Source organism: Mus caroli, unplaced genomic scaffold, assembly GCF_978045245.1.
Source record: "Mus caroli unplaced genomic scaffold, Mus_caroli_1 scaffold_1, whole genome shotgun sequence".
In the NCBI taxonomy this organism is placed as follows: Eukaryota; Metazoa; Chordata; class Mammalia; order Rodentia; family Muridae; genus Mus; species Mus caroli.
The window spans coordinates 33,196,205-33,223,291 of NW_028227256.1; the positions used below are offsets into that span (position 1 = coordinate 33,196,205).

A 27,087-nucleotide genomic window follows, 5' to 3' on the forward strand; every position below is an offset into this window, starting at 1 on the left:
TGACATGCTGGGTAAGACATGGGGTTAGGGGTAGGAGTCTGATGGAGAGAGTATGCTGATTCTCCAGCGCCCTCTTTGCTGTCCTTTAGTGGCTATGACTGACACTGTCTACCTTGGTGCTGATTCACAGAACACAAGTTGGTAAAATGGGTGGATGGACAGATGGATGGATGGATGGATGGATGGATGGTTGGACAGACGGGCACAGCATCTTCTCTGATAAGCCACTCGTGCCTCTGAGAAGCTAAACAACTCTCACAAGGTTGCACATCTGGGCTATGTATGAGTGCAGATGAAAACCCCAAATTCTTCCCTACCCCAAGAGGATTCAACTGTCACCTTTCAGGTGCAGGAAGTTCAGTAACTTGGGTTTCTGTTAGGTGGGGAGAGAGCCAGGGAGCCCCCAGCCCCCCAACCAGCACTAGCCCAACACAGGAAGCTGCTCCAGATTCATTTGGGAGGTGCAGAGATGGGTTGGGGTACCTGCTTTTAAGCACCCTGGAGACAGTGGCCATACTTCTCCTAGGAAATTGTCCCTTGGTGATCTGGGACACAGCCCTATTCCAGATTCGCCCAGCTCATCCCTACCCCGTCCCCAAAGGCCAAAAGCTATTCTTGTCTCTTTCTAAAATACGCATTTGAAACCATGAGCCCATTTTTTCCATTCCCGGGCTCGGGTACGGTCTATTTCAAGCATTTGTTGTTTTCCATGAGTTGCAAATGCCACTGTGAATCTAGCCTTTCCTGGACAGCTAGCACAGGGGGTGGGGAGCAAGGCAGGGCCGGCCAACAGTTAAAAATACTCCCCCACTTCATTCCCCCATTGAAAACAAGGCCCTAGAGGCATTTTGCAACTGCTGAGCCTGGGAACAGAGCAGAAACAGAGCAGGGGAGGGGATGGGGGGAGGCTGCTTGTCCTGTTTTCTGAGATGGCTGAACAGCTTTGAAGGTCTCAGATGAAGCGTGGTACCGACTTTCCTGCGTGACTTCCAGCAACGTACTGAACCTCTCAGGGCCTGCAAGCTCCAGGGTGAGATCCACCCCCAAGGTCTGGTCCCGAGAGCAGGACTAGCATGCAGCATTAGAAGGTAGCCTTAGCTAAGTCTCCCCCCAATAATCTCTGAGAGATACAGAACCTTCTCAACAGGATTCAGATAATCAAGGGAAGAGAAGACTATTGAGAGAGCATATGAAGGCACAGACAGTAGTAGATGCTAATGGAGAAGCTGTTCTGTGTTTTAACTGTAGACATCTCTGTGGCAAAAACAATCAGAATTATATAAGTTAAAACACACACATTAGCCGGGCAGTGGTGACGCACGCCTTTAATCCCAGCACTCGGGAGGCAGAGGCAGGTAGATTTCTGAGTTCGAGGCCAGCCTGGTCTACAAAGTGAGTTCCAGGACAGCCAGGGCTACACAGAGAAACGCTGTCTCGAAAAACAAAACAAAACCACACACATTAAACAAAGTTACATGTTTTACCATACCATGAATACATATATTTATGAAAACAAGTAAGGAGCATTCCAAAAGACTATCCAATCTGATAAGGAGAGGGAGGGAACGGGATTTGGAGCAGGGCCAGAGAGGACTGATTTATTCTCAATGCCTTTTCCAGGAAGAATGTATTTATGCATTAATGGTGTTTTGTTTTTCTTCTGGAGGCTGCCAGAGAGACAACCAAGCCACGGAGGCACTGATGAATGCTCACGCTATTCTGAGCTGGTGTTCTATGGATGGAGAGTGTTGGAGGGAGGTGGCTGTGGGCTGGGGCAGGAGTGTGTAAAGCTTGAGCAAGTGAAGTGTTTGTGCTTTTAGGAAGGCAAATGGAGGTATCATTCCTCAGCAGGGTTTATTGGCTGTTGTAAATTACTTTCTGTTGCAAAGAGTTGCCTCAGGAGACAATTAAATTTAGATCTTATTGTTCGCAGGTTGCCCTAGACAGGTGTTGACTTGCTGAGGCTTTGCACAAACAGCACTGCCTGAGAGTGAGCTCTCCAGCTTGGACGGTAGGATCCTCCTATTCAGAGGTAGGATTAGCTGTGGCTTGGAAAGGTAGTGAGTGCCTCATTGATAGATGTATCCAATCCAGGAGGTGGTGGATGGTCTATACTGCAACACTGAAGGCAGCGTGCAGATCTCCATACCTAACCTGGCACTGTAGCTAGCCCAACCAATCGACCCTTACCAAATGAACACAGTGACTAGAAGCCTGCGAAGTTTCCTGGTGGTATCTCTTGGTAGATTGTATCTCTGCTAGAGTCTCGGATCTTTTGGGGTGGACTGGGGTTTGTAATCTTGGATGTGGGAGGCACTGTTACAATCATTGTTCTGCTCGTTATTCTGAGCAGTTAATAAATATCAACCACAATATTGCCTGTTACCAGATCGGCAAGCACTGGTTATTACAATTACCCACCAAGCTCCCTGATGTCTGCTCCAGGCTGAGCTTCCAGATCTGCCATTCCAGAGCTTGTGGATAAAGCCCAGAGGGTCAGAGTCATCAAATGCAGACGACTGTCCATTTGTTCACTGTGAAGGGGAACACTAAAATGTTGGGGGCTAACTGTGAAGCCTTCCTCTGTGCCCCAATTCTCTAGCCCTACCACCTACCAGTAATATGAGCTAATTAATCGCCCAGGCCTGTTTTGCTCTATATAATGAAGATAATGATGGCATGAAATGCACCGAGCTGTATGAGTATTATAGTTAATCAACAGAATTTGATTCCGGGGATACTAACTACATAATAGGAACAGAGTTCGAGTTCAAGCTAATAAGGCTTTCTGCTTTTACATCTCAAGTTTTAGCGTCATCTTCTATAACCCACACGGGTCCAAATGACTGTTCTCCCTAATCTTGTCCACAGTCACCCTCAACTCGTTCACTTCCTCTTTGCACGGTCCATCTTGTGGCTTTCACTCAGTCTACATGACATATGTAGACATGGGCATTTTGAGCATTAGGCCTGGACCACCGACTTTCTAGATTGGCCTCTGGTAGGCTAACAGTACTTACTGTGTAAAGTTGGAAAGGATGGAACCGGCCAGGACCACTTCAGGTAAAAGCCAGAAGCACTTTATTTAACCCCACCCAGTCTTTGGCAAGCTAAAAAGAGCGGGCAGTTTTTCTAAGACTCTAGTTTTGCCTCTAGGGAAACCAACAGACATGCGGCAGCAGTTGATTCTTGAGTTTCTTACATCAGCCCCTAGCTGCAAAGTGGGCGCACACTACAACTCCCAGACGTCCTCGAGCTTAAGGGGCGGAGTCTGCTCCGCTCTTAGAAAATAGGATTCACCAATGGGCGCTCAGAGCGCTGTGGGGGCGGGTCCAGGGGCGGGTCCGCGGGGAGGAGGCAGTAGAGCGGCGCCAGGAGTCAGTCGCGCCGAGAGCGCTGGGACCGGACGGCTGTACGTGTAGAGGGTCTCTGCATAACGACACGCGATCTCGCTGGGCCATGGGTAAGCGGCTGGCGGGCGGCGCTGGGGTCAGAGGGCTGGGGTCCCAGAGCGATCGTGGCCTTCAGGGTAATCCGAATGTCTGCGTGCTCTCTTCTTGTGGAAAGTCGGGGCGGCCAGGGGCTTCCCAGGCGTTTATCTCGAAACTCTCCTCTCCGACTCTGGACTGAAATTCACTGAGCCGCCCACACTTCCTGCTGCGGTTTCAATCTCGAGCTGCTCTGGGCCCATTTGTTGTGACAGCTGTCAGCAGCAGCTTCTCGGCCGCGGGCCCCTCCCTGCCCCGTGCCAGCCCAGCGCTTCGCTTCTCAGAAACCGAGGCGCCCGGGCCGCGCGCAGCGCTTCCCACTGCGGCCGCGATTCCTGAAAGTGACTGCGCGGGTTTTGAAGAAATTGCTCAATGCGCTTTGAAGAATCAACGGTTCCTCTTTTCTGCCAAGGGACATGCTGATGGTTTGACGGTCACACGCTTCACATCCCCTGCTCCTTCTCTCTTCTCTTTCCTTTTTCTTTTTGTTTCTTTTTCTTTCCAACCCCCAGCAGGAAAGACGGTTTCTTTTTACCGGCCTGATCTTCTGAGTTTCCCTTTTTTCCCTCGGGTCTCTTCAGAGAGACAGGGTGATGGCCCTGGACCAGGGATGTATAGTAGAGGGAGGGCAGAAGCTCAGGCTGCCAGAGTGCGACGAACAAGTTTGGCTTTGCTCTCATTGCGAACTAGGGGCACAACCACACCACCGATCTGTGGCCCTTTGCACTACCCAGGTGTTGCTCCCTGGCCGGGGTCACATCCCACACCTAACCCACAGGCACAGTGGAGCCAACTCTAGGCCGGGAAGGCCTCAAATTAATCCCAAGTTGTGCTGCTCAGGCTGTATCCCCTAGTTTGCAGAGTCTTTCATTTCAGAAGAGTGTAACAGGTGCTCCTTGCCCCGCCCCGCGGGCACTGTTGGGAATTGATGCAAATCTAACGATCTGATCTCAGTGTCTAAAGAGGATGGATGCCTGGGCAGGGGAGGGCGAGGGATGTTAGCTAGAGGGTCTGTCTCTACAGCAGTTAGTATCCTAACTGATTGCTTGGCCTAGAACTTGAAGTGACAGAGGCAGAATGGCCTAGAATTATTTACGCCACCCCATCTTCTATTACAGAGAAACTGAGGCATAGAGACAGACTAAGGTCTGACAGTGAGGGAGGACCAGGCTCGAAAAAAACAAAAAAAAAAAAAAAAAAAAAGGAAAAACTCCTTGCTCTTTCTCTTCTTTCCTAGTGGCCTTCTGCCGCCCTAGGTGGGAAGCTGATCTGTAATGATCTAGATTCCCTCTTGGACCAGGGTAGCAGGCACTGTGCTAGGGTGAGGAGAGGAGGAGAAAGGAAAAGTGAGGTCCGGAAGTTCCCTGTGTAGGGGTTTTGGTCTCCTGTTGAGTCACCCTCTGCAGCTTGTTTCAGCATAGGTGGGGTGGGAAAACCGGAAATGATACATAGAGAGAGCTGTTTTCATCAAACGTATGGATGAGGGGTGGGGCGGTGAAGACTCAGTCGTCCCAGGAGTAGGATGGATCTCTTGGGCTATCTCAGGGCAATTGGAGTCTGGAATCTCATACCTGGTGCCCTTACACCCCTCTCTGCCTTTATGCAGCTCCCAGGGCTCTCAGCTTGTCTCTAGCCACTAACAGAGCTTGGCAGAGGTGCTGAGGGTAGGCTGTGGCTGGTGCTGTGTCCTGGATCCTCAGACTCCTGTCCAGCTGTCCTCAAGGCTGGCTCTTGGTAGGACTGTCCCCCCCACCCCCCAAACTGCCTACTGGAGCAAGCCCAAGGAGGAGAATGCCAGGCAGTTGGCTTCTGCCACGGAGTGGACTGACCGCTTCAAAGGCCGTCTTTGTTTTCTCCAGCTTGAGCTAAGTGAAACTAAAGCCAACAACCTCAGGCAAGGGGGTGGGGCTGTGTCTACTGGTTGTTATTGAGGTTGCTGTTGCCCTTATTGTTGTAATTGATGCAGTGTTCCCAGCCAGTGAGTTTTCATGAAAGGAAGTGTCACTTCCTTCCCATCACAAGAAGGGTGACTGGGGTAAGCAAACCAAGAAGAGGGAGGGAAAGTGGTAGCCACACCTAGCGCCTGCTCAGGGGGGTGAACCTTGAACCCTGTCTGAGCCTCAGTGTTCTCAGATCAGGCACACACTTCGCACATACTTAGGTCAGTCTGTCAGGAGCACCCTAGGGAGAATCGGATACGTGGGGACAGGCAGGTGTCAGTGAGGTGATCTGTAGGGAGAAGCATCATTTCTCGCTTTCTTCTGCTTAGAATACTGGCTATGGAGCCTAGCACACCCATCTCACAGATGAGGGGAGAGAGCTATAGAAACAGTGTTGGAGGTGATAAAAGATGCACCTGGCTTGGCATGGTGATGTATGCCAGCACTAGGGAATCTTACATTCAAGGCCAGCCTGGGCTACTACACAGAGAGACTCTGTCCCAAGCAAACAACTAACAAACAAGCAAAGACAGCATCCCTGTGTGGTGCTATATTCCCCACCCACCCCCACTTTGTCCAGCACAGTTTCAACTGATCTCAGTTCATTGGCTGGAAGGGCAGGGGGCAGGCTTACAGGGCTGCTTGATATCCCAACAGCCATCCCCCTGCCTCAGTGACTCCTCTGCAGGGTGACCCTCACTACTGTCATCTTCCCCCTTTTACACATAGCCTTTGTCTACCCAGACAACAGGTTACCATTTCTTCAGAGAATCTCAGCAGCGTCCCACATATTTTCCTTCCTTAAAGGTTATAAGGTGATAGATACCCTCTATTGCAAGGTGATGGGGCCCTGGGAGACTCCAAGGCCAGACACATGGATTCACACCGCAGACCTTCTGCCCCTTTCTATTCAAGGCCTGGTTGACTCTGTGGTTCACACTGACTTATTCTTTTTTCTTTTTAAAGATTTTATTCATTTTATGTATTTGAGTACACTGTAGCTATCTTCAGACACACGAGAAGAGGGCATCAGATCCTGTTACAGATGGTTGTGAGCCACCATGTGGTTGCTGGGATTTGAACTCAGGACCTTCGGAAGAGCAGTCGGTGCTCTTAACAGCTGAGCCACCTCTCCAGCCCTGATCTATTCTTATTAGCAAAGGGATGGGTCTGTACAGATCCACTCAGGCAGTGTGGGGAAGTTTATACTCTCTGAGCTTAGTGCGCCAGCCAAGGTCTCCCTCTCCTATTTAAGCTCTAGACCTTAGGGTTCAGGCTTTTGGCACCATCAGACTTCCGTAGTTTAGAATCCCAGCTTTGCCACTGGAAAGCTGTGTGACCCTGAGGCAGGTTGTCTGACTTCTCTGGGCCTCCAATATTACATCTGTTAAAAGGAAGACGATTCAGTAAGGCCTGCAGAGATGCTCAGCCCCAGGGAGCCCTGGAGAGATGAGCTTCGGTGGAGCCATAGCCATAGCTAGCAGAAAGAGAAGTAAGGAATGGCTGGAAAACACAGGCAAGTTTGGAAAGGGAGACTGAGACCCGGCCCTTAGTGCTGTAGCTTAGCATCCACAGGCCCGAGCTGCCCCTGACACAGCCTTGGCGTTGACCCACAAGGAGCTGAGGCAGCTTCCCTGCTGTACCTGTGCCCACCTGCCTGCGGCCTAGGAAGGGACCCTGTCAAACTGTGGTCTCCTTGTACGGAGAGTGGAGTAGGGAACCCAGGGAGCTGTGGAGGGAAGACCTGCCATTGTACAGGAGGAACAGACTGGGGATAAAGTTGTTTCTCAATTTAAGTGCTTTTCAACCAAAATCCCACTGAGGGTTTTTTGTTGTTGTTGTTGTTGTTTGTTCCTTTAGAACAGTGGCTCTTTAACTTTCTTAATGTTGCAACCCTTTAAAACACACACAGTTCCTCATGTTGTGGTGACCCCCCCAACCATAATGTTATTTTCATCGCTACTTCATAACTCCCATGTCCTACTGTTATGATTCGTAATGTAAATATCTGGTATGCAGGATGTCTGTCTGGTAGGCGAGCCTTGTGAAAGGGGTGGAGACCCACAGGTTGAGAACCCATGCCTATGTCCCCCCATAGAGGAATGTTGAAGGGAGGCAGGCCTGACCTCTGTGTGGTGAACTCCAGAAGCTAAAACTACACGTGGACGCAGCACTCCAAAGTGAGTGGGACAGACTAGAAAGTCTACGGACAACCCAGGCATGCTTCTGTCATGTGTGAGATTGTGGGGAAAGCAGGCCTTCATTCACCACAGGGGTGTCACTAGGCCAGCACTGGGAACCACTGGAGCCGTGGAGGAGAACATGGGCAGACCCCTATCTCACACGTCACACCAGAGGACAGTCTAGATGTGCCACAGGAAAACTTCAATGCCCATTATCATGATGGTTTTTGTGGATAGAAAAGTCCTGTGCGGATGATACGTGGAGAGCAGAGACTGTCTTCTTGAGACACCAGAACTCTTCCTCTGCTCACATGTAAGACGACGCAGGACTGGCCAGGAAGGGATCGTACAGAGGCTCTGAGGTCCACGAGGGCTTGGTTCATAGCAGCAGCAGTGAAATAGGGTGTCTTTCTCCTGCCTTACAGGTGGGGTGATCCTGAGAGACGGGGGTCACCAGTGCCACCAGCGCTCCTCACCCCTTGTAGGTGGGACCCAGCCTGCGACTCCATGCTTGGGCCTTGTATCAGGAGGTGCAGGAGCCAGGCTGGCTAGGACACAGTCTCAGTCTACAGTTGTGGGTTTCATAGCAGGACCTTTCCTACAAATGATTTACCTGGAGGCTGGAGAGATGGCTCAGTGGTTAAGAGCACTGAATGCTCTTCCAGAGGTCCTGAGTTCAATTCCCAGCAACCACAGGGTGGCTCATAACCATCTGTAATGGGATCTGATGCCCTCTTCTGGTGTGTCTGAAGACAGCTACACTGTGCTCCTATAAATAACATAAATTAAATCTAAAAAAAAAAAGATTTACCTGGAACCCATATCCATAAATGATCAGGGAAGTGAGGGGTTAAGGCTGCCAGAGACAGGACTAAGGGTACCCTGCCCCCTCATCGAAAGCTGCAGAAGTCAGAGCCCAGAAAGTCCTGCCAGGGACAGAGAGAGTGATAGCGTGGCCAGAAAAGAATGGACACCAAGTTCATTTGGGGACTCAGGACACAGTGATAGAGTATTTTCCTTTGTGGATCAAGGCAGGAGCTCTGACCCCTTTTCCATCTGGGGCCAAACAGCTTGGATTGGTGACTTCCTTTCCAGGTAATTCAAGTGCTCTTCTCCAGATATTCCCTGAGTGAGTTCATATCCCAGATGAACTGGACATCACCGGTAGAAATCACCAAATTGGTGACTGTCCACCTGCAGCCCGCTGGGAACCTTAGATTCTGGTGAAGCCTCACTTAGGCCTTAAGCATCAGTCTTAAAGTACTCCCAGCAAGGTTGTCTTGGTCCAACTGTCTTAGTTTTTGAAATCCAGGTGCTGTGACATGCCAGATCTTTATGTCACACTAAGGGATAGAAGGAGACAGGAGTGTGAGGAGGCTCAGGCCAGAGCGAGAGATGCATCTGGTTATCCGACTTGAGAGTCACCCAGAGGTGGCAAAGGACCCCCAGGACCTTTTCTCCTCTGTCACAGAAGTAAAGACACAGGCGTGGCGTTTCAGAGAATGTGATAGAAAAGAGAAGACACTTGTCAGTCAGGGTTTCCGGAGACTGACCATGAATCGGGTGTCAGTAGCTGTCTGTGAGGGTATCTAAGTCACTATACATGCGGCAAGAGTTAGGATGAGCATCCCTGTGAGCGTATTTGGCCATTTTATGAGGACTTTACCAGTGGTGACAATAACCCCAGCAAGTCATTGAACCCGTGGTCAGGCTTGGCTGTGTCTTGAGTTCTAGTGTCCTAGGGAGATGATAAGCCTCTTGACCTGTCTGGCCAAGAGCTTTCCCCTCTTTAAAGGGACTCCCTAAAGGGACTAAATGAGAGAAAGTACCTGCGAAGTCACAGTCCCAGAGCTGGGGACCGGTACAATGTGAGCAAACACGGGCATGGATGGCTGCACTTGTGTGAACTGCCAAAGGGAGAGCCTTTCAGGAGCTGGGCGTCCTAACACTGAGCCCCTGGGCCACGAGGCTGTGTGACCGGTGCTCTCAAGGGGCTTCCTTTCTTCCTCCTCTCCCTCCTCCCTGTCCTCCTCTCCCTCCTCCCCCTCTTTCTTTGTTTTTTGTTTTGTTTTGTTTTGTTTTGTTTCCTTTTGATACAGGGTTTCTCCGTGTAGCCCTGGCTGTCCTGGAACTAACTCTGTAGACCAGGCTGGCCTCGAACTCAGAAATCCGCCTGCCTCTGCCTCCCAGGTGCTGGGATTAAAGGCGTGCGCCACCACTGCCCGGCTCCCTCCTTCTTTGTTTATCAAGACATAGTTTCTCTGTGTACCCCTAGCTGTCCTTAGGACTGGGAGATCTGCTGCCTCTGCCTCCCAGGTCCTGGATTACAGGTATGAGCCTATGCTGATAGGAAAATGGGACGTTCATTTCTGTCCTTGCTGACAGGAAAATCTTCCAGCTTCCTTCGGCAAGGGTTCTCTGAGCTGGAGCAAACCAAGAGTTGGTCCCATTGTACCAGATTAACAAAAAGAAAAGGGAAGTCAGCCGGGCGTGGTGGCGCACGCCTTTAATCCCAGCACTCGGGAGGCAGAGGCAGGCGGATTTCTGAGTTCGAGGCCAGCCTGGTCTACAAAGTGAGTTCCAGGACAGCCAGGGCTACACAGAGAAACCCTGTCTCGAAAAACCAAAAAAAAAAAAAAAAAAAAAAAAAAAGAAAAGGGAAGTCGTCAGACAGGGTGTGATGGCTCTGCCTTCCAGGAACTGAGTTGGATAAACAGATCTAAGCAAGCCACCCTGGCCTGGAGGACAGAGGGCTGCCTCTGCAGCCACTTCCAGGCCTTGGGCAGTCAGGACTCTGGAACTCTGGGTTCCAGCCATTGACCTGGTCTACAAACAAGTTCCAGGACAGCCATCTCTTTATTTGGACATGTAATGTGTAGTTTCTACTACCGTGCTCTAAGCTCCTGGTGGACCTAGCTACCAGCTCCCACCCAGGAGCTACCCTAAATCTTTGAATGAAACACACACACATTAGCTTATTTTTGATATGCTTTAGCTCAGTGTCCGGGCTCTTCTAAGCCTTCCTCTGCTAGTGCACCCTTCTGTTCACTCCCAGCTCCACACCCCTGAATCTTTCCTCAATTTAGTTGCCCAGTTACCTTTAGTCCCAGCTCAGCACCCTAAATCTGCCCACAGCTTAGCTGTGTCTCAAATCTCCTGCCTGCCACCCCAGGCCCAATCAGGGAAGAGGTCAATGGTCACTCAGCCCACTCCGATATCTCACATGGCTGGTGGCTCTTTCTCCCTCTGAAGTATAGCACATCTTTTCTCCTCTCCCTCTAGTCTGCCTGCAGGGAAACTGGAAGTCCCGCCTCTTCCACCCAGCCACTGGCCGCTAGCATCTTTACTGATCGATCAAGAACCAATTGGGGAACAGGACCTTCAAGGTTCACATGCAGATTCCCAATCAGCATCAGAACCACCCCATTCAGTATCACATGCCTGTAACCCCATCCTGCAGGAGCCAGAGGCAGGAGGATTGCTCCATGTTTTAGGCCAGCCAGGGCTACACAGTGAGACATTGTCTCAAGTAATTAATTAATTAATAAAAGATTTGGTACAAATCTGATGCCCGCTTGCCTCAACACCTGAGGCAGCTTGCCTGATATTTTTTGCAGTGGCTAATCTGTGTCACTTTTGCAACCTCCTGCCCGGGCCAGGGCTTTCACTAAACAGAGTGGCACTTGTGGCTTCTCTCCGGGCCATCATCACAAGCCAGGAACCCTCATCACTCCCCTTTGTCTGACACCTGTCTTGAGCAGGGGCTGGAGGACTTGCAGTTGCAGTTCAGTCATGACGGACAGCACAGGCAAGGACAGGAGTGCTGGAGTTAGCTGGGGCTGGCCAAGGCCGTCTGGAGGGAGGGATTACAGCTCTTTGAAGGCTATCAAGAGACCTTGTTATTGAGGTCCTAAGAGCAGTTGGAGGTAGGGGAACTCATAGATGAAGCTATGATAACATTCACCTGAGCTACTCCAATGCTTTCTGCCTGAACATGGGCAGGTTTGAGAGAGAGTGTCCCCAGCACTCCCTAACCAGACTCCTCTGACTTGACCCTGGCTGTTAATGATGAGGCTGAGGGTTTCCTGCAGAGATGTAGGGGTGTGGCTAGAATAGAGGGTGACCCAGAGTATCTGCGCCCATCTGTCTGTCTGTCTGTCTGTCTGTTTGTCTGTCTGTCTAAGCGCGTGTGTTGCTTAGAGTGAGGTACTGACCAGCAAAGAGCACTCTGGAAGGAATGTAAGCATTCCCTCCTTCCCTGGCTGATGTGAAGGACCACCCCTCAGCTCCTTCCCCACAGTTCCTCCTCCCGACAGCTCACCTGCCTCTCCTCTTCTGCTCCCCTTTCCCAGCAGCACCTCCGGCCAAAGGGAACACAGAGCAGTCAGAAGAAGGTGACCTCCTGCAGCTTCCTGTATCCCCCAAGCCAGATGATGAGCAGAGCAGGAGCCAGAGCCCCACCCAGCTCCCGGTGAGTTAGACAAATCCTGGGAGCTCTTCCCTGCTGGGCTCAGCCTCCAGGGAACCTGAGACACCTCGAGCTCTGAGAGGGAGATAGGCATCTCTGCCTCATGCTGCAGAGCTACCTGGAGCCCCACCTCAGAAGGTGCGGGATATGGGTGCTAGGCAAGGCAGGTCCTCACCCAGACTTGTAGCAGAGCCCTGATAATCTAATAACCTGGACTCAGTCACAAAATGGACAAACATAAGTCTGAGGGGCTAAGAGATGCTTCCACCTGTTGGTCAAGCTGATAGTTGGAAGCTGCAGGCCCCCTGGTACTAGGAAACACTGTGTAATTTAGCACTTTTTTTGTGTGTTTTGGGGGACAGGGTATCTCTGTGTAGCCCTGCTATCCTGGAACTCTCTCTGTTGACCAGGCTGGCCTCAAACTCATAGTTCTGCCTGTTTCTCCTGAGTGCTAGGATTAAAGGTGTGTGCCACCACTGCTTGGGGTGCATTTGGCTTTTACCATACGGTTGAGGGACTCTGACCCTGCCTTCCAGGAACTGAGTTGGATAAAATAGATCAAAGCAAGATATAAAGGGGGTCCTGGCCTGGAGAACTGAGGCCTGCCTCTGTGGCCACTTCCAAGCCTTGGGCTGCCAGGACTCTGGGGCTCTGGATTCCAGCTGTTGACATGAACCTGGGCATTAAGCCCAGGTTGCACCCATGAGAGCCAGGACAGGAGGCAAGGTGCTCCCAGGGAGCCCACAGATGGGACCTAGGCACTCATTCCTTCACACAGAGGCAGTTTCCCAGTGCCCAGCTGCCCATCAGTGGGGCCCACCCATCCATGCCTCCTGCTCTCTCCCCAGGACTCCCCTGAGGCAGGTGGGGAGCAGGAGGAGGAACAGGCCTTCCTGGTCAGCCTCTACAAGTTCATGAAGGAGCGACACACGCCCATCGAGAGGGTGCCCCATCTTGGCTTCAAGCAGAGTGCGTCCCTTTGGGGGGGGGAAGGAGGAAGGGGTTCAGGGGGGTAAGTGTAGGGGGGCAGCAGCCAGGGGATGTCCCCAGGCAAGACAACAGGCAAGGCACCTCTGCTAAAGGTGACCCTGGATGCCGCCGGCCTGTAGGGGTTGCCTCTGAGGATGGTGCCTCCCTGAAGGCAAGGGGTGGAGTTGGGTTCTCATCCTCCTGGCCATCTGGCCAGCCTGCCCCATCCATAACAGTGGTCCTGCCTGGGAGTGTGGGGTCACAGAGCCTGACCATCTGCCTTGCCTCTTCCCTTCAGTTAACCTGTGGAAGATCTACAAGGCAGTGGAGAAGCTGGGGGCCTATGAGCTGGTAAGGAAGGATTCTCTCAAGTCCCTTGCTGTGCTCCAGCCTCAGTCCTACCCCCCAGCAGGAGCTAGGGAGCAGGAGAGTCGGCAGGGCTGTCCTTGCCTGCAGACACGAGGAAGATCAGAATACCCAGGTCCTGCCTGCGTGCTGTGGGATGAGGGACTGTGCACTTTGCATCCCTAAGCAAGTTTCCTCCCATCCCCATCTGTTCCACCCTCCACTGCTCCAAAACCTGCTTTGCTCAGCAGTCAGGTAGCCCCTGGGAGGGAGAGCTGGTGGGTACCAGCAGCTTTCTCTAGCATCCTGCCCACAGCTGGAGAAGGAATCCCCCCAGATTCAGCTCTCACCCCTTCTCTGCAAGGGGAACCTGGAGCTGAGCAGGTCCCATGGCCAGAGGGTGCTCACAGGCCCATCTTCTCTGGTATCTTACAGGTGACAGGCCGCCGCCTCTGGAAGAACGTGTATGATGAACTTGGGGGCAGCCCAGGCAGCACCAGTGCGGCCACATGCACACGCCGCCACTATGAGAGGTACGGCTGGCTGCCCATAGAGTTCTGTAGTTAAGGCTTTCCCCTTCCAGGGTCCTGCAGGTCTGTGCTGGGAAAGGGGTCGTATAGCGACAGATGAGCTATTTGTGCCAGAGAAGGGATGGAGTATATGTGCCACAAGCTGTGTCCTTGTCAGGACTGGGATCTACAGCAAGACAAGGAAGGGCTGTAGGTGCTGTGTGCACTGGGAGACAGCAGGGGTGCTGTGGCAAGGTACCAGAGGGGCTAAGAGGATGGCCAGCAGAGGCCATCTGTGAAGAGCAGCAGTTAGGCTTCTGATGGACACACTGGCTCCTCCCCAGGCTGGTCCTCCCATATGTGCGGCATCTGAAGGGGGAGGACGACAAGCCACTGCCTCCTACCAAGCCCAGGAAGCAATACAAGATGACCAAGGAGCTGAGGGGAGACGATGGGACCACTGAGAAGCTGAAGAAGGCCAAGGACTCAGAGGAGAGGCGGGTGGAACAGGTACGCTGGGCATGGTGGGGTTGCTCTTACAGTTCCCGCGCCTGCTCTGGCCATGGCTTCTGACTCCTGCTTGGAACACCAGGAACTTCCTGCTAGGGCAGGAGCTGATGAACTTTGGGTTTTCTGAAGAGCAGCTGACACCTGCTCACAGAACCCTATGTTCCGATTGTGGTGTGGTAGACTTCATCTGCTCAGGATGGGGCACCTTGGAAAACTTTTGACCTTGCAAGGGCGCTGCTGGTATTCGCTGAGGGCTTGCTGCATCCAGGTCTCCTGGTTAGATGTATAATCTTGTACCCAACCCTAAGACAAGGCTTCTTCGTCTTCCAGGCCACGCCAGGAAAGACCAAATCAGATGCCACTGGCCAGACACAGCTTCCCTGCCAGGGATCCTCGAGGGACAGCACAGAACAGCTGGGCCCAGTATCTGGACCCTCTCCACCACTCATGGGTGCTAGTAGCTGCCCTGAGGCCTACAAGCGTCTCTTGTCAAGCTTTTACTGCAAAGGGGCGCATGGCATCATGTCACCACTGGCCAAAAAGAAACTCCTGGCCCAGGTCAGTAAGGCAGAGGCCTTGCAGTGCCAAGAAGAGGGCTGTCGCCATGGAGCAAGGAGCCCCAACAAGGACATTCAAGACAGTCCCCAGAACCTAAGAGGGCCGGCTGAGAACTCTGAACACCAGCTAGCCCCCCAGGAAGGATTGCAGGCCCCTGGTGGGAGCACCAGGATGGAGGCCCAAGTGGGCCCCTGCCCTACAGCCCCCATGTTCTCAGGCTATTTTCATGCGTACCCCACCGAGGTGCTGAAACCTGTCAGCCAGCACCCTAGGGACTTCTTCTCCGGCCTTAAAGACAGGGTGCTGTTGGCACCACCTGGTAAAGAAGAAGGTCCGACAACCAAAGAGTCCCAACTGGTGTGGGGTGGGGATGCCAACCGCCCCTCTGCATTCCATAAAGGCAGCACAAGAAAAAGAAGTTTCTACCCCAAACCCAAAGCCTGCTGGGTGTCCCCCATGGCCAAGGTCCCTGCTGAGAGTCCTAGAGCCCCATCCCCTCATCCCAGTAGCCCAGGTCTTGGCAGTAAGCGCAGCTTGGAAGAAGAGGGATTCGCTCATGGCGGCAAGAAACTGAGGGCAGTGTCTCCCTTTCTGAAGGAGGTGGATTCCAAGGAGTCTGGGGGCAAGCCTGCAGCCCCTGGCTTGGCTGTATCCTGTCTACTGGGCCCAACCCCAGGGCCCACTCCTCCAGAGGCCTACAGGGGCACCATGCTGCGGTGTCCTCTAAACTTCACCAGTAGTGCAGACCCTCTGAAGGGCCAGGCCTCACTCCCCTTCAGCCCCCTGGTCATCCCTGCTTTCCCAGCCCACCTTCTGGCTACAACAGGCCCCTCACCTATGGCTGCCAGCCTGATGCATTTCCCTCCCACGCCCTATGACGCTGTCCTCCGCAACAGACTGGGTCCAGCTTCGTCTGCCTGGCACATGCCGCCCGTCACAACCTATGCGGCACCTCACTTCTTCCACCTCAACACCAAACTGTAGGCCAGAGCCTATCCTGCTATGCTGTGGAGGATTTGATGGGGCCTCAGATGGGCAGCTGCCGCCATGTATCTCAGGCCTGAGCCGACTGCCCAGATTCCCAGGCCAGTGAGCCTCCCAGAGTCTGTGTCTCTCTGGTACAGACAGCAGGGAGGCAGTGGGGCTTGTCTGAATGAAGTAGCCCATGCCCAAAGCCAAGGGACCAAGTTGTGGTAAGATCACGAAGGTACCTGAGCTGGTATTCTCTCTCCACTGAGAAACCAGGGAGCTAGTTGGCAGCTCAAGGCATCCAGGTTGGCCATGAAAGACCCAATAAAAAGACACTGGTGTGATTGCACTCAGCCCTGGGGTGTACAGCACTGGATATTTGCAAGGGGAGGTGAGGCAGGATCCAGTGTGTAGGTGTGGTGACCAATGTGTGAGCAAAGATGAAACAAGGCCACTCTGGCCTGGATGCCATCGCCCCACTGGAAGGGTGGCAGGGCCAGAGCCAAACTCAGCCTCTTGTGCACAGATGAACAGCTGTGATTCCTTTCGCTCCAGCTCCAGCCTCGGGGCACCTGACTGTTGAGGTTGCCACGGTGCCAAAGCCCAGAGCACACTGGTGACCTGTGAGACAAGATGGAGGGGCTGTGTCACTGCAACCCTCTGAGCTGAGCCACACACCCCCATCCCAGAAGGCCTCAAGTCTTTGAGTGAAGGGCATCACTTGCTCTGAGAGGTTCTTGCTGTGTTGCTCAGGTTAGTCTTGGACTCCCGACCTAAAGAATTCCTGCTGTGGCCTTCTCAGTAGCTGGAGCTACTGGGGTGAACCTGTGAAGAAGGGATTTGTGGGTGCTCACATAAAACCCAAGTGAATCTGTCCTGGTAGTGGGCAGACCTGTGAGCCCAGCTGCCTAGTGTTCCCAGTGAGTGACCTGTCACATTCACACCTACTTTCCTGTTCTACATATTGGACTACATATTGGGTGAGGGGTAGAGGGGACCCATCTCTACCTGTGAATCTGTTGCCAAGTCACAGTGATATTTACCTGTGGTTGCTCCAGGTGCTCACACAGAAATCCCATGGCTTGGCACCCATTCCTACCTTGGACATGGCTTGCTCTGCCAGTCCCAAGGAGACTGTCAGTACAGCTTCACACCGTTCCTGGAAAGGCAGTGCCACCGTGGACCAGAGATGCCAGGATGCCAGTGAGCCAAGTCAACAGATGGTTACTGACCTACATCATGGGAACTCACCCTGTTCCTGACCTCAGGCCATGGGTAGGAGGGCAAGTTTTTATGGACCCCTTAGTTCACAGGTGGCATGGCCAAGGCCAGAGACAGCAAGTGTCATTGAGGATGTCTGGCTCTGGGAAACGGGTGGCCAGGGAAAGCAGCTGCCTGTGGAAAAGAGCTGGGACACAGGTGTCCTCTAAGACCAGGTAGCTAGAGGGTAGGGGTCCCACTGATGCATCTTGCAACTCCCCACCTTCCTTCTGGAGATACCAGGATGCCAGCCTGAGTATTCAGATGACCAGCCCTGAGCTCCTGGCTACCCCACTGCACCCATGTGCTACCTGTCTGTGAGCTCTTACAGCCCCATGAGGAGGGATTCTAGGCTAGCAAATGCCCTGGCTGTTGGGTTGTACACTGTGGGGTCAGGTCCCAGGATAGACAGAGGGTACCTTCGTGTGTGCGTGGAAGGATCCCCTTCATCTACAAAGTAACACTAGTCTCAACCTGCTCAAAGGTGGTGTATGACAGACAGCCTGATAATGGTAGCTTGTTCCAAGCTGCAGGAACGGAGCCCTCTGCAGGTTCATCTGGAGAATGCACAGCTGGGATGTGTGCCTTTCTGGGTTGTACTCCACTCTGCTTCAGCAAAGACTCTAGAAATGAATACAGTCAGGCTTCCTGGGAAACCTTGGGACTTTGCACCCATGCGCTAGCCCCACATGATTCTCCTTCTTTCTGTGAATGAGAGAACTCAGCTCAGAGGCGACTCCAAACACTGTGGTACACACACCTTCCTATGTTCACTTGTGTCCCTGACAGGTTCCCTCAGAGAACCCACAGGCCAGCAAAGCTCTTGGCGTCTGTGTCCAGGGCATAACTTGTGGTCTGAGCCTACTTCCAAATCATTCGTGACATTTGAGCTAATGGTGGGAGGAGGCAGAGGCCACTCTGGTATTTGTGCTGACCCCACCCCTGCCCGTGGTCCTGGCTCATTTCCCTGGAAACAGCTTAAGTGTGATGAGTTGGGCATTCAGTGGGAAATCCCTTTGTTTGCCTTGGGTGTCAAAGCATGGTGCCCCTGTAACTGTCTTAGGTGGCACTGGTTTACATTACATGTGCATCTCCCACACGAGGCAAAGATCACCACCGCCATAGTTTGGTTGGCTGGTTTGCTTTGCTTCTTTTTAAGACAGGGTTTCTCTGTGTAGCCCTGGCTGCCCTGGAACTCACTCTGTAGACCAGGCTGGTCTCTAGTAGAGGTCCACCCTCTGCCTCTACTTGGATTAAAGATGTGCACCACCATGCCCAGCAACCACCTCGCCCAGCAACCATCAGAGTTTTAAACCGAATGGCTGGGAATTTTCCTTTGAAGACCTTGAGAATGGCTACAGGAGGTGATGAAGAAACAGCAGCAAGTCCCCGAGGGAGTGGCGAGAGAGTGGGGCCAGGAGCCGGGGGGTGGGGGTGGGGCTGTTGGGCAGGGACAGAGGAAGCCAGAGATGACTCAGGCCACGTTTAGAACCTTCTAGCCCAGGAGGCAGTTGGGCTTTTATGGGAAATAAATAAAGATGGCTGAAAGTGCTGGCTCCCAGATTCGGTTGTTTGCTTTATGGGGCTAGGGATGGAATCCAGGGCAATTTTCATGCTCAGCCAGCACTGATCACTTGCTGCCCCCCAGCCCTGAACTCTGGCAAGTGGTAGGTGCGGACACTCGAGACTAGAACAGAGTCGGGAACGTATCCTTGGAGATGGCAGAGACAACATCTGGACACAGGTCTGGAGATGCTGCGGACACATCTGGCCAGCATTTCTGTTTATACTGTGAGCAGAGTGAGTGTGGGGGCTGGGCTTGGAGAGGGGAGGGAGCTAGGCAGTGATCACAGTAGAGCAAAGACGTCCAAGGGCACAGCGTCCAAGGGCACAGCCAGGGCACAAAAGCTCGGGTTTCCACTTGACCTTAGCAGCGTGAGTATCATTGCACCTAGGAGGCCGGCTGGACACAGTCTCAAGGCAAGGGACAGCTAAGCACCACTCCAGTGGGAGCTGAAGCGGCTGCATGAAGGGCATCAATAGAGAACCAGGGAATGAAGTGGGGATGGGGGGGTGAGTTGGGAAGAGGTGGTAAGATCTTCAGAGTTCAGATCTTGGTGTGCTGTGGGGGACTTGATGGGGTGGGTGCACATAAGAGGCTTGGCTGAAATTGGCAGTTATTGGTTGCTGGATGAGCTAGAGCAAGAAGGGGTCAACAGAGCTCAGGCACGGAGGACTTTGAATCAAGGGCAGCGGGCATGCTGGGTGGGCACAGCCGCCAGGGTAAGGTGTGTAGGCACAGGAAAGGAGGTGATGGGGCCTCAGCAAAAAACACAGCACAGGAGGCACGAAGCAAAGGTTACTTTCCACATGAAGTTGCTGGGCTGGCCAGAGCCTTAGACTGGCAGAATAGACATTAGAGAAGGCCAGAGGCAACGAAAAACTTCATGGCTTTAAAGGAATTTTAAATCAAGAGCAGAGGCTGCTTGGCATGTTTAGATGTTTGTTTTCTAGTGTGCTGGATGGAACCCAGAGCCTTGGGTATGCTGGGCAAGTACCCAACACTGAGCTATATCATTTGGTGTTTAAAAAAAAAAGAATTAACAATACTTGAAACATTGAGTTTCTCTTGAATAGCCATTATTTCTGGTCACAAAGGATGACCTTACGAATCATGACGGGGGGAGGGGGGGTGAGGGGGAGAGCCCATCTATTGCCCATAGTCCTTCAGCTCCTCTTGTGTGGGACCATTAAGGAGCCAGTCCTAGCCAACTGCCCTGGTTCCCACCACTTGAGTCTTGACACCGCTCAGACACTAGGTGGCAGCTGCTGTTCTTCATGGTTACTGATCAAGACCAATTTCCTTAGCTAATGGCTCCAAGAATGTGGCTGCTCAACTCTTCAAAGGGCTTCTGGGCAGGAGTGTGGAGCAATCGCTGATCTGGCAGGACCATTGAGGTGGGCAAATATGAGCGCAAGCTCCCAAGACTAGGGCCTCACTCGCTGGGCCGTGTGTGTGTGTGTGTGTGTGTGTGTGTGTGTGTGTGTGTGAGTGACAGCCGGCTGGCTACCTGTGAGTCTCTGTCTCCTCCGTGATGCAGAATTGAATATAGAGACCACTAATGAGCAGATGACTACAGAACACACTCCCCGTCCTACCAGGGGGCTGGCTACCTGTGAGTCTCTGTCTCCTCCGTGATGCAGAATTGAATATAGAGACCACTAATGAGCAGATGACTACAGAACACACTCCCCGTCCTACCAGGGGGCAGCTCAACCTTTTGTGGGAACCTCTAGTCCTGGAAGCCACCTGGCCCTGACTGTGAAGCTCCCCAAAGGAGGAAAGGCTCTGACATACAAGGAGAGCAAGGAAGAGGCGCCCCCAGTGGGTGTCTTGAAAGAGCAGCTACCTCCCGTCCTTACCTTTCCTGAGGCTCTTTCCTACCTCTAAGGTTCTTGGCTTTCTGCTTGGGCCCTGGGGTGGAAAGGAAAGACCAAGAAGCTAGAAGCCAAATGGATTCTGACCTATACTTTCCCACAGCCAGTGTGCCAGTGACAATCTTGGGTCCTTTCCTTGCAATCAATAGAAATGAAGGCCAATGTAGACAAGAGAATTCCCGAGTGGCTCAAAGCATGAGGGACAGCCAAACCCTAGGCCCCAGAGGAAGGACTCAATGTGCACCCTGTGTCACTTGCTTTGCTCATCATCATAACCAAATAATTTCAGAAGTAACTTGAGAGAGGGGAGATTTTGTTGTCTTAGGGTTTTACTGCTATGAAGAGACACCATGACCAAGGCAACTCTTATAAAGACAACATTTAATTGGGGCTGGCTTACAGGTTCAGAGATTCAGTCCATTATCATCATGGTGGGAACATGGCAGCATCCAGGCAGGCATGGTGTAGGAGGAGATGAGAGTTCTACATCTTCATCTGAAGGCTGCTAGCAGAAGACTGGCTTCCAGGCAGCTAGGATGAGGGTCTCACAGCCCATACCCACAGTGACAAACCTACTCCAACGGGTCACACCTTCTAATAGTGCCATTCCCTGAGCCAAGCATATACAAAACATCACATTTGTTGTTGCCTACATTAGCAGAGGTTTTATTTAGCCCATGGCTACTGGGTGGCAGAACCACAAGACACTGGAAGTTCTTTGTCTTAGGGTAGACAACTGGGGGAGGGAGGCAAGGGGACAGAAGCAGGGAGAGGGAGAGGGAGAGGGAGAGGGAGAGGGAGAGGGAGAGGGAGAGGGAGAGGGAGAGGGAGAGGGAGAGGGAGAGGGAGAGGGAGAGGGAGAGAACACACAAACCAGGTATAACCTCCAAAGACATGCCCCAATGAGCTACCCCTGCAGCTCTGTTTAAGTAGTAATATTTGTGCTCTCCAGAGTGTCTCCTGTCAGCAAATGTTCCCTGAGCTTGTGTCCACTCAGGGGTTAGACCACTAGCAGCAGGCCACGGGTGGGCTCTGTCTCCCACCTTCTCATGGGTTTCAGCTCCGGGTGACCCGTTAGAGGAGAAGCTGACTCTGGGTCTTGAGCTACCTGTGCTAAGGCTCAGAGAAAGTGTGTGCCACGTGGATCAGAATACTGTGTGGCACCAGGTGCACCCCCGTTTCTCTGGGATTTCTCTGTCTCATCTGTAGTATGGAAGTGAGTCATTTAACCCCAAGAGCCAGGGTATTTAGAGAAAGCCCTCTGTAAACTTAAGTCCTGATGAATGTGAGTCACTGCTTCCCTTGCTAGCTTGGCCATGCCTTATCCTGTCCTTTACCTTAGCATTTTGAAACCCATGCATGTGTTCTGACCACTGCCCTTTACCTTGCCTTCTGAGTCAGTGACTCTGACTTCTGGATAGTGTCTGGGTCAAGAATGGCAAGCCAACTTTTGTGGTCGTCTGCAGCTCTGGATTGACTCACTGCGAAAGTGATGCAATTGATTAGTAATGTCTGCCAAGGCCCTAGGAAGGGGAGTGGAGGTTCACCTGCCACATCCGTACCATTGTCTGGGGCTTGATGATGGGCTGTCTGATGCAAGTTCCCTGACCTCACTGCCACATCTCAGCCTGGCTCTGGTGGTTTCCCTCCCCCAGGAATGAAGAACAGGGAAGCAGCACTCACTTGCACTGGGAGCCCAATCAAGAAAGCCTGGCTTGGATATGGCTTGCCCAGGAGCTACAGTTGGAAGCCTGGGTAATAATCAGGGAGGGAACCTCTAGGGGAAAGCTGTTCAAAAGAGCTCAGAGCTTTATGGTCTTGCTTCCAAGTCTGACGGATTGAGTTTGAACCCCTGGATTCATGCGGTAGGACAGAAACAACTACTGGATGTTGTCTTCTGACTGCATGTGCGCCATAGCATGCATGTACACCCCCTCCCCCCAGACAAACAGATAAATGTAATTAATAGAGAGGGGAGAAGCAAAGGAGGTGAACAGAAGGGGGAATGGTTCTTTCAGAGGTAACTAGATGGGAGAGATGGGTGGGCTGAAGAGGTGGAGCTTCCAGTCATTGTACATTTGATATGGGGCTAATGGCCTTGGATGCAACCATTAGGAACAGGTTAAAATAAGCCTGCCATACCCAGCTCCCATCAGCTCACTGCACTTAAGATGTGGCCCACAACTCTGTACTGTCCCCAAATTCAAACTCCAGTGTCTGCTTGGAAACTTCTTCCTTCCTCAGGCTTCTGGTCTCCCCCTCCCCCATTGCATCCACACTCTGCAGTTCCTGCCTGGGTGCCCCCCCCCAGGCTTCTGGCAGCCACACCCCCCCCCCTCAGTTCTGGAAACACATGGGATTCCATCTGCCTGAAAACCATTCTCTCCTCCACTTGCATGCGTCCCCCATCTTCATCCTGAAGCCTCTTCCCCAGGAGCTCTGGCTTCCCTCTTAGGTGCCCTCAAAGCATCTACCGTTTCTCCATCCTACATCTGCATCCCTGCACCGCCCCGCCCCGCCCCGCCCCGCCCCGCCCTGACTTGGTTCTTAGGGGCAATCCATGCTTTGTGTTCACTTCCAACTCCTGATTAGACCAACTACCAGCTACAACCCCATGCAACAGGGGTCTATAGTCACTGTGAGTACTATAGCACAAGTGCCCACTGGTGTGCATCACCAGTGTGAAACTTGCTGCTTTGGCAATTCCCAGAGGACACTTTCATGTGCGGGACCCAAAAGGCTTAGAAGAATGGTGACTCTGCTTCATCTCTGACAGTCCCCACTCCAAGCCTTAGCTTTGGGAGAGGGCAAGAACCCACCCGACACTTCCTGCAAAACTATGGGCCGTGCCCCATTCCTTGCCCTGCTCTGCACACACGGTGGAGACAAAGCAGGCAGCTCTTCTCTTTCAGGAACCTTTCTTTCCCTTTTGGGCAAGATCCGTGGTTTTCCTATGTGTTAAAGCAGAAAAAATGAGACTTGGGATTTGTCTGCCATTGTTATCAGTGTGTGTATGTACACACACCCATGTGGAGTGTAGGCACACATGGACCATGAGACAAGTGGGGATCAGAGGACAATGTCAGGTGCCAGCCTTTGCCTTCCATCCTGTGTGAGGCAGGGGCTCTTTTGTATTGTTTCCTGCTGCCTTTGGCTAGCTGCAGCAAGCTTCTGGGAATTCTGTCTCCACCTCCCATTGCTGTAGGAACTCTGGGATTCAGATACAGGCTACTGCTGTGGTCAACTTTGTAGGCCTTCGGACAGACAGTCCTGCTAAATCCTCTCTGGCAGTGCACACTGGGCCTCCTTCATCGCTCATCTCCACTGTTTGAGTGTTGTGGGGCTGTCCAGGACTATGCCCTTGGTTTCAACAAAGGTGTTTGAAGTTGTCGTAATCATGTATCAGAGCAGGTAAAAGACAACCAGAGGAGCCAGGGGCTCGAGGGCACTTGTTTGTGGACATCGGGAAATATGCAAGCCTGTATTATCAAGAAGCTGTGTAGGGGGAATTCTAAATGAGTCCTCTGCTTCTAGCTACTAAACACAGCTAGGAAAACTGGCCAGAAAGTGTTATAACAATAATTATACTAGAGTATATACTGGAATCAAAAAAGAGGTACCCTCACCATAGGTCATTAAATGGCTGTACTATCTGGCAAATAGAACTGCATTATCAAAGACCAGGAAAATGGTGTGTTCAATCTTTTCACACGTTTACACAAGGTGCACATAGAAATAACAAAAACATACATAAAAAGAAAAGAATGTTAAAGCACTCTCACTCTTTACAGCTGAATCCAATAAAGACTTTAGAAAGATTTTAATATTCTAAGTGTACAAGTGCTTTGTCTGTTTGCGTGTAAGGATGTACACATGTGTGCCTGGTGTCTGCAAGAGGCAAGAAAAGGACATCATATCTCCAGGGACTAAAGTTACAGATGGTTGTGAGTCACCATGTGGATGCTAGGAATTGAACCCAAGTTCTCTGCAAGAGCAGCCAGTGCACTTAACCACTGAGCCATCGTTCCAGCCCTGAGACTTCAGACATGCTTAAGGTGCATCTTGATCTAGTCCTGCCAGTTAGCTTCTAACAGTTCTGTTCTGCCAGACCTAAGAGTATTCTTTTTTTTTTTTTTTGAAAACCTATGAGCTATTAATAGAACTGCCCAGGACATTCATTCAGACGCCTACTTCTCACTCTTGAGAGAGTCCTGCTAGTAGAATGCAGATGCTTCACTCCCCATGGTCTAAAATACCTTCTTTTGCATTCTACTGGCAAGCAAATCACAATTGCTTTTTGCCCGTGAATAGATAGATTCACAAGTAAAAACAACCAGTCAAGCAGCGGTGGCGCACACCTTTAGTCCCAGCACTTGGAGGCAGAGGCAGGCAGATTTCTGAGTTCGAGGCCAGCCTGGTCTACAAAGTGAGTTCCAGGACAGCCAGAGCTACACAGAGAAACCCTGTCTCAGAAAACAAAACAAAACAAAAATCCCTATGCTCTTGCCTCTTGCCCCCTTGTTCCCCCTCTCCCCATTCCCTTCACCACTCTCTCCATGTGGTCACAGCAGGCCTCTGCTTCTCTACCCTCTCCTTCTTCTCTCTGCCTTTCTCTGCCTCTACTACTCTCTTAAGTCCCATCCCCTTGTCCTGAATAAACTATTCTATAATAAAAAGAAAGATGTATCCACGATCTTTGAGGAAAAACTGTTAAGAGATCTGAGAATGTTGCAAGCATGGAGCTCTGCTCCAAGAGTAACTATTTCCTTTACTTTGCTTCTGACCACATCTCTGTTTTAGGCCAGCCTGGCCTATAATAGCAAGACCTTATCTCATAAAATGAAAATGAAATCAGATTATTGGGTCAGTGATGCTACCTGTAAGAACTTATTGTTGCTTCCTGCCAGGCAGTGGTGGTGCACGCCTTTAATTCCAGCACCCAGGAGGCAGAGGCAGGCAGATTTCTCAGTTTGAGGCCAGCCTGGTCTACAGAGTGAGTTCCAGGACAGCCAAGGATACACAGAGAAACCCTGTCTCAAAAAAACAAACAAACAAAAAAATCCAAAACAACAACAACAACAAAAAGAACTTATTGTTGAGTATAATGGAGTTGCTTAGTAAGAGTTCACAGGTCTTGAAGACAACAGTGCTCTTGGTAGATTGCTGTCTGTACCTGTGGGGTTGAAATTATGAATAGAACACTACGTGGCAAAACAAAACAAAAATGTTAGTCATCTCTTATTAAACTATGTAGCCAAGGATGAGCTTGGCCTCCTGACCCTCTGCCTCCAGCTCCAGGGCGCCGACGTCCAGCACCATGACTAGCTTTAGTTGGTGCTGGAGATCATGCATGCTAGGCAAACACTATCAACTGAGATCCGTTTGCAGTCTTTCCCGCTTATTTTCATGATGTGTGCACATGCGTGTGCTACGGGGAATCCTATCGTGAGCGTTAGCAGAGACACTTCTGAGTACAGTGCTAATGACATCAACTGTTCAGCAAATTACATTGTGGGTGAAGATACAAAGAGCCACCAGTAGTGCTGGTGGCTTCTGGTGTAGCTCCACTTACCAGAGATGTGGCAATGTTCTGCCTGTTAAACAAAAGCAGTACAGTATTACTGGCTAAAATTTGTTTGTTTAAAAGCTGTTTGCTTGGTTGTAACTTCTTTTGAGGGGAGGAGCTCCTGGGGATTGAATTTAAAGCTTTGTGCATGCCACATAGGCTCTATATAACACTGAGCTGCATCCTCAGTCCTTTTGTAAATGTTGTGACAGGGCCTTACTATTTAAACATGTGATACTCCTGCCTTTGGCTGGAGCCTTAGGTTTCTGCCTGTGTGCTGGAAGTATAGGTATGTGCTCCTATACGTATCTTTTATATAATATTTAATTTTAACTCCTTAGATATATTCATCATTCATCTATTTTTGGTCATTTTAGAGAATTTTGTTGTCCATGTACTGCCTTTTCTTGAGATGACTGTCTCAATGTCCAGTTATTGTTAAGGGCAACATGAAAACCAAAGCTTTCAATGAAAACTGTAGACATAAACAAGGCTCCAGCTGTCACCCGCACTGTGGTCAGCCTGGGCATCCTCCTGAGAACTGGCTACAGCATCACACACCTGTTCCAGGTGCAGTGATGTCGGTGAAGGCAGAGGATGAAGGGAATTACCCAAGTCCAGAGGTAATAAGGCCACACAGCTCCTTGTGGTATTAAAGGGACAGTGTGAGAACCAAGACAACTTTTCTATTCTAGGCAGTCTGGCATCTGCTGTTCTAGTGGGGAGCCAAAATTCCTCCTGCACCAGGAGTAAAGAGGAGGGCATGGGTACTAGACTTCCACCCACCCTGGGCAGTCAGAGCTCTCCGTTTACCTTCAGGGCAGAGTCAGACAAAGACTGAGGAGGCACAATGTCTAAGCCAGACCTAGGGTTTCAGAACTACC

At 51.5% G+C, this 27,087-nt stretch overlaps 1 protein-coding gene across 3 annotated transcripts; it reads left to right on the forward strand.

The window, feature by feature from the left end:
* Positions 1–3,371: 3,371 nt before the first annotated feature.
* On the forward strand, positions 3,372–18,611 carry Arid5a (AT-rich interaction domain 5A). Of its 3 annotated transcripts, none has more exons than XM_029482971.2 (7): positions 3,372–3,463; positions 11,964–12,082; positions 12,928–13,048; positions 13,347–13,399; positions 13,829–13,926; positions 14,247–14,412; positions 14,743–18,611. In XM_029482971.2, exons 1-7 carry the CDS (start codon positions 3,460–3,462, stop codon positions 15,952–15,954), a joined length of 1,773 nt encoding a protein of 590 aa, XP_029338831.1. In that variant the 5' UTR covers positions 3,372–3,459; the 3' UTR covers positions 15,955–18,611. The 3 variants fall into 3 exon arrangements, with proteins under 3 accessions (XP_029338831.1, XP_029338832.1, XP_085692441.1); XM_029482972.2 differs by having other exon boundaries at positions 3,375–3,463; positions 11,967–12,082; XM_085836315.1 differs by lacking the exons at positions 3,372–3,463; positions 12,928–13,048 and having other exon boundaries at positions 11,978–12,082.
* Positions 18,612–27,087: the final 8,476 nt, after the last annotated feature.

Excerpts from the sequence above, each read along its gene's own strand:
- Arid5a (XM_029482971.2), top strand. Across the intron at positions 12,083-12,927 it reads AGAGCCCCACCCAGCTCCCG|GACTCCCCTGAGGCAGGTGG; the intron begins GTGAGTTAGACA and ends CTCTCTCCCCAG. Across the intron at positions 13,400-13,828 it reads AGCTGGGGGCCTATGAGCTG|GTGACAGGCCGCCGCCTCTG; the intron begins GTAAGGAAGGAT and ends GGTATCTTACAG.